The 11,424-nt window shown below is 41.6% G+C and overlaps 1 protein-coding gene across 1 annotated transcript in view; it reads right to left on the bottom strand.

Annotated features, from left to right (window-relative positions):
• si:ch211-186j3.6 (neural-cadherin) overlaps positions 1-11,424 on the bottom strand; it is a 296,332-nt gene that overhangs the window by 134,814 nt on the left and 150,094 nt on the right. Inside the window, exons 13-15 of the mRNA XM_065952497.1 lie at positions 9,857-10,106; positions 2,568-2,695; positions 2,230-2,416 (exon numbers count right to left, since the gene is read on the bottom strand). Coding sequence (XP_065808569.1) covers positions 2,230-2,416; positions 2,568-2,695; positions 9,857-10,106 — 565 coding nt within the window. The remainder of the gene's footprint in view (positions 1-2,229; positions 2,417-2,567; positions 2,696-9,856; positions 10,107-11,424) is intronic.

Raw genomic sequence — 11,424 nt, 5'->3', positions numbered from 1 at the left:
CCGCCTTCTGTTCGACGATGTTACCGAGTACAGATAGACTGAGTAAGCTCCAGGTATCGCCTCTATGTTATCTATATATTCCTTACAATGGTGACCTTATTGGTTATTATCCCTGAGCCCAACTCTATTTCTCTACAACAACACAGAACAAATGATGACTTTGGGATCAGACTTTGACCGTCTGTAACAAAAGGCTGACAAACAAGAGGTGAAAAAACACAAAGCATCAAGAGATAAACCAGATGTCAATAATTTAAAGTATATTATTTTACTACTTTAGGATGACATCATTTGTAGTGTAGCGTTTTGCATCCTTTTTAACGAGAACAACAACGCGGAAATAGTGGATGAAACAACAGAGTCCGCTACAAGACGCTATAATGAGAATATTTGCATTAATATCAATGATAAGTGTAGTTCAACAGAATGACAACATCAACAAAAGAGCAAAGAACAACCAACTGGAGAACAGAAAACATAATGCAGCCGTTTAATTATGTGCACAGAGATCGTAGCGGTCATGTGTATACACTATACATCGTGCAGCAGTCACAGGATATAAATGTCACTCCCCCTCCTATTGGCTCGAGGTGAATTCTCCGGAGAATATGCTGCTGTGTTCTCACATCAGCTCACTCGGACTTGCCGCAGAGAAAATACGAGGGGGTCTGTCAGGAGAAACTCTGGGTGAAAAATGTGGCTGTTTGCGTTCACAAATACACCTCCTACTGGAAATAGAGTATCAGGAGTTTTTCAGAAGATTTTCTGAAGTGTGAAAGATATTTAAGATATAAATCTAAAAAATCCTTCAGCCTGACCTCACATGGAGATGGAGGTCTGCATCTCTTCAAGCTGTGGTGAATTATGTCTCACCTCAGCTGTAACGGATTGTTGAGTAAAAGTTGTTCACACTGCACCGATAGGATTTCCCCGTTGAAAATGTTGCCGGAGATTAACAACAACATCAATTAGATACAGTCCCAGGTTTGTGTTTTGATGTGTGCATCTGTGTTAACTATGTGTTAATTTACTAACCCATCCTTTTTTCATGCCAACTCGTTCAATATTCATGGCACAGGAATAAAAGAAATGAAAGAAACGAACTCCCCGAGCTTCTCTGCGGACTCTGCGCTGCTTAATATTTAACTTGTGTTTGCGTAGCCACAAATGTCACAGTGAGACAAATCTAGAGAGGAGACGTGTTAATAATCTATGATCAGATTTATTAAAAATACATCCTGAGCTGTCCCGTTGTTTTCTTCAACACCTCTCTCCATCCATCCATCCATCCATCTGCCTCAGCATCTGCTCTCCTCTCTGTGTGTGTCTCTATTCTACCGCTGGAGCATGTATGCATTTCATCTGGCAGCAAATGAGAGAGAAATGGGTGGAAGGAGGCAGAGAGCGAGCAACAGAGGCCGACTAAAAGAGAAAAATGGCCCTTGGTCCTTCAATGGGGAGAGAGGAGCAGATGTGGGAAACAGACAGAAAAAGGAAAACAGAATTATTGCTGCCTTCGTTGAAGATTTGGAGCCTTAAATGAAGTCTGCAGAGCAGCTGTTTGCAGCTCTCTCCCCCCCTCAGTGCTTGTCATCTTTTTCAGTTCACAAAACATCTCCATATTTAAACTCTAAAACAGATGGAATTTAAAGCATTTCATTTATGTTCGCCGCCAATAATGTCCCCATGTTTCATGCTGCACTGAGAAATGTTTTCTACAAAATGGACCTATTTGTTTATTGAACCAAAAAAAAGAGATATCTATTGGCGCCTCCTCAGCCCGCACTTAAGTCCCTTTTCAACCAAAGGTCAGTTCCTGGGGGTCTTCTCCTCAACAAACTAAAAGGTTCCTGTGGCTAATTGTTGTCAGCACTTCCATCGTTGCCTGAAGCCCCAGGAAGTTTATGCAACTCAGGGTGATGATTTATTGAGAAGCAAAGAAAGTAACTGCACTACACCGCTAGTCCAGAAGGTGGCAGTAAGAAGAAGATTAAGGCCAGACAACAAAGATGGCGTCTTACCAGGCGACGTAAAGGCCAGCATCATTATCAGTGTAACGCTACAGTTAGCCTGTTAGCATAAAGGAGGTTCAGCTTGTGCTGGATTGCTTTACAGATGGATTCATTGAATCAACACTGGGAAGCAGGTGAAACACAACCAAAACTAATAACGCCAAACTAATAAACCATTCAATCAGTCGCAGGCGGGGGAATATCAGGCCCTCTTTACCGGAGTTGGGTTGTCCATGTTTGCCGGGCCGCGATGACTCCCTCCCGTCCACAGACTGAACCTCCAACAGGTACGAGCTTTTGGTCTCTCGGTCAAACACCGTCTGTGAGTAGATAAATCCCAGCTCTGGGTCGATCCGGAAATACTGGTGGTCACCACTGCGATCCTCCAGCAGGGAGTAGGAGATCTGGGGAGAAGGAGTAAGGGATCAGTTGTTAGAACAGTACGTTCATTACGACTGCACCGCCACAGCAAAGGAATAAATAAATAAATAAATTACACAATCACAACCATTGTTTCCCCACAGTTATTGTGTGAGTGTGTGAATTTGTTATCACCTTGCCGTTGAGACCCAGGTCCAGGTCATTGGCCGAAACCTGGAAAACCAAAGTTCCTGATTCTGCCCCTTCAGTGACGGACGCCTCGTAGATGGAGGAGGTGAAAAACGGGACGTTGTCATTTACATCTGCAGAACAGAAGACAGGACGAAGAGAGACTGTTACCAAAATGCATCAAAGAAATTAGTTTCTAAAAACATGGAGGATGATTGATGCCATCCTTCCAGAGCTCAGAAGCCTGCATGACAAAGACAGAACATCCCTCCATATTCCCAGCCTGCTTATCACCATCAATCGGTGTTTGGTGGCAAATTTATGAATAAAACAGATGATGGTTGGACGTCCTTGAAATGTATTTGATGTACTATTTCTAGTCAACAGCTCGCTCCTCATTTTTGGAAACCGGAGTGTGGCCTCATTAGCGAGCTCATGCACATCATTATAAGAGTAACTGCTGTTCAATTATCTTTGTTTATTGACTATCTTTGCAATTTAGGAGACTCCACTTAGACACCCAAGAATGTGTCCACCTCAACAAACCTGTAGAGACACTTAAATGGCAGTAAACAACAACACGTTTTCAGACACTCAGCTAAACAATTACTCTCTTGCTGTATTAGAACTTTAATTTTTGAGAAAAAATTTTTCGTTATTCAAAATACATAATATAAAGAACATAAAGATGGAGCTGAAGACACTATCAATTATTGGTATTTTCATATATTTTCCAAACATCGTCTTAAAAAAAATGATTATAATTGAGCAACTGGTTAAATTTCAGTAGGGGTGACCCCATAAAGTCGAGAACTCCACGATTCGTCCATCAGAGCCTCAGTCGACTGCCAGTCTCACAGTCGGGCTCAAGGATCCTTCCATTCCAGCTGTGAGGGTGAAAGAGTTTTGGAGGAGAAATGTGAAAGTTGGAGAAGTGTACGGATTATGTGGTATATGTTCATAACTCTATACACAAACTTTCCTCAGAGGAAAATGTTGTCCCTGTTACACTGTTTGAAGATGAAATGCTATGCCAGAAGTTATGGTGGGGGGACCGTAACTCTCCTGGTCGCTTTTTAGCTCCACTCTTCAATGAACCCAGTTTTTTTTCCTTTGAATAAAGTTTGTGTATTTAGTTCAGAAAATATAGCAGAGAATTATTACACTTCTCCAACTTTCAAATGTCACTACAAAATCCACATTGTGCATCTTTAATGTCTGGGTTCACATAGATTTGTCTGTTTTCTCCCAATAATTCATGACTCATAGCCTATCTTGGATAAATGTCACCATACTTTTAATGCAATTCTGAAAACAACTCGTACTTTAAATCAATCTCCTCAGTGAGTGCATGAATAAATCACCCCAAAGTATTGAGATAAGCAGCGTAATCATGTTTAGAGAATTTCATTTGCAACAAGAGATGCTCCTCCTTTCAACAAAGGCTCCCATTGGCTGTTATGAGGTGTCAACAAAAGGTCAGAGGTACTTTTGGAGCAGCCTGTTGATCGTTAAAGATAAAGATAAATGGATCTGTGTTTGGATTCAATCTTTTACTAGATTTAAACATTGGGACTTGTTTTTGGTGGATAAGTGTGATCAGGAGAGTTCAGTGACTCTACACATGGTAAGTTTTATTCCAAGTCTAGAAGTCAAATAGTTGAATTGATGTGGTTAAACTGAACTCAGAATGTGGATCAATGAGTGAAAAACATCAACAACAACATTCGACATTCAGTCAACGAATCAGGTTCGACTTTGTAAGTCCTTAGTGGGGGACAAGTCTAAATTACACCCAACCCCTCAGAACAGCATTAACAATGTAAGTCAATGAAAGTTCACATAACACCTCTAATGTAACACCCAGTCTGTGACTCATATGAATCACTTCTCTCTCATTAGACCTTCATCTGAACCTTGTCCCATTTCACAGTTATGTATATTTGAAACCTTTCAGTGGCTCTGATTATGTTCAGGGTTATGAGTTATGGTTATTCCGAAGGATTTGCTCGTCCAGACATCATTAATTTATTTCAATGCGTTATCGTGATGATGATGTAGGCCCAAGTTGTAACCCGGCGACCCAGTCATCCCCCAAGCATAAGAAATGGAGATCCATCATCTTTACCTGGAAACAATCACTTTGTCCAGTAAAGTTTGAAAAGTCTTTCAGAGCCCTTTCATAGGATTCACCTGTGTGAACTCCGGATGTTACAGCGTGATGGGATTCATTACTAGTGATGCAGAAGAAACTGTGAATTCAATAAAAGAGCCCAGACTGAGCTGATCTGTAAAAAACTTCATATTTTTTCACTGTACAGAACAAACCCCGTCTGAATAGGCCAAAGGAAAATGTAAGATTGGAGTCTAGATGAGGTTGTAATCACACCGCTCAAAAAGTCCTTAAAAGCGTGTTGGGAATAACAGCATGGTTTTATAATGGTAACGGAAAATGGACTCAAGCAGACGCCGGGCTCTTGCCGTTGCTGTCCTATTGGATGGGGGGGGAAACACATAATAAGCGAATATTTTAGGTTCATGATATACTGAAGAAAAAAAAAACATTCTCTTTTGGAGTTGTGTCTGGATGACGGGCGCTTCCAGTCCTACTTTCGCTAATCATTCTTCTTCTTCTTCGTTGGGGAGGAATTGATAAAGTAGTTAGGCCCGCCTCTCGATTGATTTGATTGGCTGCCTGTGCCAAGTGTGACATTGACCAGCGGTGCGACCGTGCCTTGGGCTGAAAAGTTGAGAATATTTCAACTTAAATCACAGCGCTATACCATATGAAAATAATGGTTTTGCTGGCGACGCGCTTCGAGAGGCGTGTGTCTGTGCGATTGGCCCAAAATGTTCTTATATTACTCATCACCATGCGTTTTATTCATGCTGTTTGTGTCAGACATTTTGCTTTCTGTCTCATGGTGATTGTAAAAGAGCCGGCCCCATACTGCTTTGGTCCTCAACTGTTTCCTGCTTCATGCGACCATGGACCATTGCTGACATTATATTTAAACGATTGCATTTGGTTTCACTCTCAGGGCTCCTGAGTGTCAGCACCATCATGGTTTCTGGGAAAAGCTCCCCATTCCTTGACTCCACTGCACTGACGTTGTGTATGTCAGAATTCATTTTAAGATATTTTTTATTATATTTAAAAAACCTTTCATTGTTGGGATGCCTTTTACATTCATGATTTTAAGCTAAAAAAATCCAAACTAACCAAATGTAAGCTATAACAACTTAATAAAGGAAGCAAATGTTTACTCCGACTGGGCTCCTATTATCCCCACTCTCTCCTCATGTTCCCTTTTCTCTCTTTGGCTTTCAGAAATACAAAAAATAATCATTTAAGCTTTTGCCAGAATGCAACAAAGCATCACTCAACAAGGCTCGACTCTGGCCGAGCAGATATTGGCAGGTGCTCTCTCCTCGTGCATTTCTTTGTGACACAAAAGCTGTAGTTTTTCTCCTGTTTACCGTACAATCATGTGACAAAAGATACAACAAGTGCATGTATGATAATCGTCCAGTTGGGTTGTAAACATGAAGGTAGTTTAATATGCAGAGCGTTGTTTTGTTATCTGATAAGACTTTGAATGCTTTCATATTTTATGCATAGCCTCAGGTACCTAAATCCAACACGGACCTCTGCGTTAGTTTGAAACAGGTCGGTTAGAACGTTAACTTTGTGTTTATGTGTCTTTCTTTTAAATCAATTTGAGTCCTGTGAATTTTCAGGGTTGTTTAGATCTAAATGATGTGCAATAATCATCTTTTGTTCGTCAATGAGCTTTGAGTCCGTTGTATGATGCTGCCAGTCAGGATCCTGGACTAGATGGTGGATGTTTGACCATCCTTCCCGTCATCCTGGAGCGTTTCGGTCGCCGTGTAAACTGGCAACACGCTCTTCTAGGTCTATCAATCAATCAATCGTTATTTGCATAGCGCCAATTCACAACAAGTCGAGACGCTTTACAAAAGGGGCATATGAAACAATATGCAGGAAGGATTTCTCCTTTGTACTCCTGTTGTCCACACTTCCTCGCCGCTGAGGTGGAGGTCGGAGCAGGCCGTGCATGAATGAGGACGGCGGTGATTGTGGGGACGACACAGTCCGATGGTGGTGGCTGGGCGTTGGGGACTAGGTAGTGCCTCTGTGCACATAGGCTCTTCACACATGTGCATTAAGTTCCAATCAATAGACATGCCCGAGTTGGTGGACTCCGTTTGTGAAAATGTCTACTGGCATGACTCTCAGTGAACATGTTCTTGAAGTGTACTCGCTTTGTATTATTATTATTTACTGTGTTATTATCCTCATCTGATATCAATCTATGCACACTTATGTAACACTCTGTTACATGATGACATTTTTTATTATCATAAAATGGTATCAACAGAAACATTAATAACATGTTAGCCTGAAGAGCAGAGAGCCTTGCAGAAGTAACTTGAAGGGAGTCACACTTTAAATCCAACGCTGCTCCATGTGCCATTTTATTTCCTTCCCTTTCTTCTGAGCAAATGTCTTAATCTATGAATTAAAAATGGAGTCTTAAATCCATTACAGCCCCCACCCCTTCCTCCCTCTGCTTAGTGCCTCTGGAGGAGTCAAAGAGCTTTCTTATTAAGAGTGATAAGAGAGAGGAGGGGCGAGCGACAGTGGGGAGAGAGAGGAAAGTTAGGAGTGGGATGGAGAAGGTAGGGAGTCTGAATTAATTATTTCTCACTGGATTAATGTGTGAAATACGTGTGTGTGTGTGTGTGTGTGTGTGTGTGTGTGTGTGTGTGTGTGTGTGTGTGTGTGTACATGCTGTAAGGGGATTAAATGCAGGGGAGCTTTGAGCATGTGGTGTATGCAGTGTAATTCTGAGAAGCGAGGTCAGGGGTGAGCAAACACGACCATTTAACAGTAATGGTGGTGGTGATATAAGACTAGTTACTGAGGCTTAGAACTACATTAAACCACTTCAGACTAAAGCAATCTATTGTTTTTCTAAAAAGAGGTGAAAATGCCACAGACAGGAGAGTGAGATTCTGACTGTGTGAAGTCATGTCTGTTCAGAGGAGTTAGCTTGTTGGTTTAAGGTTCAGTTTTGCAAACTATTTGGAAATGTGCAGTTTAGTAATCTGAGATTTCAAGGACTCCAGCTGATTACACCAGAGAGCAACACAATGTGATTATTCCGCTTTGGATTCTTCCGCTGCCAACGGGCTAATTTTTGGAGGAAGTGCTGTGTCGGGAGCCCCCTCGGCAGCCGAACGGTTACAGCGATGCTTCATCGCAGCACAGATGCAACTGTCACAGCTTTGATGCCAGCTGGAAACCATTGTTTGAAAGACATATCTCCCTCCCTCTCCCTCTCCCTCTCCCTTTCTTCTGTCTGCCTCGCCACTGTCACTGTACAATAACTGAACAAAATCCCCAAAAAATCAATCAAAGACGCTTGTTTATATAATATTAGAGATGCAGTTTGGAAAGAGTCTGGACTGTGACAAAAACAATCAGCATGTTTGGAGAAAAAAAAACGTCAACTTAAGTGAATTAAAAAACTCGATTAAAAAGCTGAAAATGGATGTTTGTCAGTAATGTGTTCTTTGAGTGCACTTCAGTAATACACGAGCTATTAGACCGACGGGCTCCAAAAAGTCAGTCTTTGATAAAGCGCGGCGGCGCCTGATGACGCTCTTGAGCGAGCTTTTTGTTATTTATCCTCTAAAAAGGTCCATTAGGCCCATCCTGCAAATTAATGAAGAAAAATCATCCTTTGTTTTCATCCATTAGCTTATAGCAAGGCCATCAGAAGAATAGTCATCAAACTCCTAATTTGTCGTCTGTTCCTTCAACCTCTCAAAAGCAAACGGCTGCTATGTGGTCAATGCATCGGTGGGAGGTACACAGCACAACGCAGCACCATGACCCCCGTAAACACTAACCAGGACTTTTATGTTGAAAGTTGCCATCAAAGACCTGAAAAATCTGCACTCTGGAGTTTAGCATCTCAGAACAACACATTACATTCACTTCCACGTCTTAATCTTTGTCTTTGTTCTGGCCCTGCCAGTTGTTCAGTGTTTTTTGGTGACTCCTGTTGGTCATCTATCATAGCGCAGTGATTGGCATTGACGTTCTAGTTCCTGTGTGACAGGAAGTTAACCTAGAAATGGCATGTGTGCTACAGTGGAGCTGATATCTGCTCGTCCTTTGCCATCCTTCTTTCATAACCCTTGAGAAGGCATTACCTGTAAGTTTGCAGATTACAATATAGTTTATCTTTGATATAAGCTCATTCTTTTGTAAGATTTATGTTAATACTGGATGTGATGAGAAATTTGTTGTGAAGACTAAGCTAGCCTCAGTTTCATAGGCATACATGGGTTCTAGCATGCATATTGACATGTATGTAGGTTTGTTTCTGTAATATTGGAGTTATGTACAACAAGTGATATTTACAAGTACTTGGTTAGTATTTGTATTTTTCATTTGTATTGCTCATAAGTAAAGAATGTCAACATCACGCCGAGGTCCTGAGAGTTACTGTGGGACGTGTTTATCTTGCTGGATAACTGAATGAGGAAATTCAGTGGCCAGTATAGTCTTCTTTCAAAACACATTCTTTGACTTTCTGTCTACAATCACCTACTACAGAAATAATAATAGAGTAAGAATAATATTAACACTTACAATAAAAATAAATTAATTAATGAAATAATAATAATATTAGTCCAATTATTTTCTCCTCTTCTCACCAGGTCAGCCTCCTAACATAATCAATCAGGGGCTTCCAATGACTGTAAAATTCGTCCGTCAAACGCCGTACTGAGAATTAGATCTTTTCCAACTGTAAAAAAGACATTGTTTGAATTCTCTTCCTTAACGAGTAAAGAAATGTCTTAAAAGGTTTAGTGAGCACGGCTTACTTGATGAATGTCAACTCCATCCTCTGACTAAATGAACAACTGTACTGTCAGAGAGAGAGAGGTTATTATTTCTTGTCTGTATTATTGATTTTGCACCAATGTACCTCTTATTATTTAATTGACTTTATTAGTACTGTTTTTAATGGTTGTGGCAGGGGGAGGGGTTGGATGTGTAGCTTAATAGGAAACTTGTAGGATGTCATTGTATTGTTATGTGTCCCGAAACCTTATAAAATGGCAATAAAATATGTTAAGAAAAAAAAAGAAGATCATTCAAGAGAAGAACGCCATGTTTTAATGAGATAAGAGAACGTCTGGTGGGTGAATAAACACCTACATTGAAACAGAAAACAAATGCAAAGCACACTCACCTGTGACATTGATATAGACCGTAGTGAAGGCAGCCAGCGGTACAGCGGCCACATTCTGCGCTCGAACCCGCAGCATGAAGTTCCTGGTGGTCTCGTAGTCCAGGGGCTCTGCCACCAGGATGGAGGCTGAACCGTCCTCTCGGTTTGGGGTCAAATAGAAGCGAACTGGCATGTTGGTTTCTGGGACCATACCGTCCTCCAGGTTGTAGGTTACCCTGGGGTCCCCGAGTGGGGAGGTGGCTTTGATGGTCTGTTTGGGACAAAAAGAAGAAGATGTTAAAAACTCTTTAATATTTATGTCCTCATTCGACTGAGGAACTTTCCGGTTCGCAGTCAGTTTTGGTCCCTAGTGAAAAAACATGGACCCCACCACCACTTGATAACGGATGAAAATTTTGACCCAAAATAATATTTTCTTTTAAGTAATTCCCCATTTCAGTAAAGCTGATTGTCATTTTCTGATTCTTAGCCATAGCAACGAGGAGGATGAGGCTGGCAGGACACTACCAGAGACACAGGGAGCTCCCAGCAAGTAAATTGGTGCTGAGGGAGCCCACACAGGGCGGCTGTGGCTCAGTTGGTAGAGTCGGTCGTCTCTCAACCTTAGGGTCAGGGGTTTGATCCCCAGCTTCTGCAGCAACATGTGTGAAGTGTCTTCACATGTTGCTACATGCTTCACATGTACTGTGTGAAGTGTCTTCACATGTTGTTGCAACATGTGTGAAGTGTCTTCACACATGTCACACAAATTACTCCCGCTGCTTCATCTGCTTTATGAATGGATTAATTCATGCTGAGCAAACTCTACCATCACTGTGTGAATGTGTAGGTGTGACATGCGGTGTTAAAGAGCTTTGAGTAGTCAATGACGAGAAAAGCGAAGTCTATTTACCAATTACAATTTACACACAGGCATTGACCACAAGGGTCGTCCCACATTAACATAAGGAGAGGTTTTAGGAGAGATGCAGGTGCAGAAAGCATTGGTGAGTTAGCCAGATGCATGGGAGGATCTGGATGACTGGAGACTTCACTGGAGCGCTCGTCTCAAGGCCGACCAAATGATTCTCACTTTTAGATTTATCACACTAACTCCTGGTTACTTTCTGCAGTAAGTGACAGAGAAACCAACAAAACAAAATCCTACAAAGTGCCAGCGCATTTCCAAATATCATCCCTGAGAGCTGGCAGAGAGGCTGAATGGAACGGAAAGAAGCCCGGCTGCTGCTCTGCTTGTATGTTGGTGTGCATACTGAAGAGAGAGAGAGAGAGGGGAAAAAAAGATCTGCCAAATTTAAAAAAAAAAAAAAAAAGCTGGTTTAAAGCCCATAATAATGAACACTAAAACGTTAAGGCCGTGAGTGTGAAACTGTTAGAGTAGACAACAACCCGCTGAAATCCTGTGAAATCAAAAGAAACACACTTCATCCAGCATTCTCCCTAAACTAATTAAGGAGAGGCCGACGCCATAAACACCCCAATTAAAATAAAAAAACGCCACCTCGGATGTGATGCGGCTTTTCTGCGGGTGACCTAGCTGCTCCTGTTCAACCTGCAAAGCCCAGCAG

The sequence above is a fragment of the Labrus bergylta genome, chromosome 3 (assembly GCF_963930695.1).
Source record: "Labrus bergylta chromosome 3, fLabBer1.1, whole genome shotgun sequence".
NCBI lineage: Eukaryota > Metazoa > Chordata > Actinopteri > Labriformes > Labridae > Labrus > Labrus bergylta.
The sequence above is the reverse complement of the archived record's forward strand: the minus strand, read 5'-3'. Positions and strand labels throughout refer to the sequence as shown.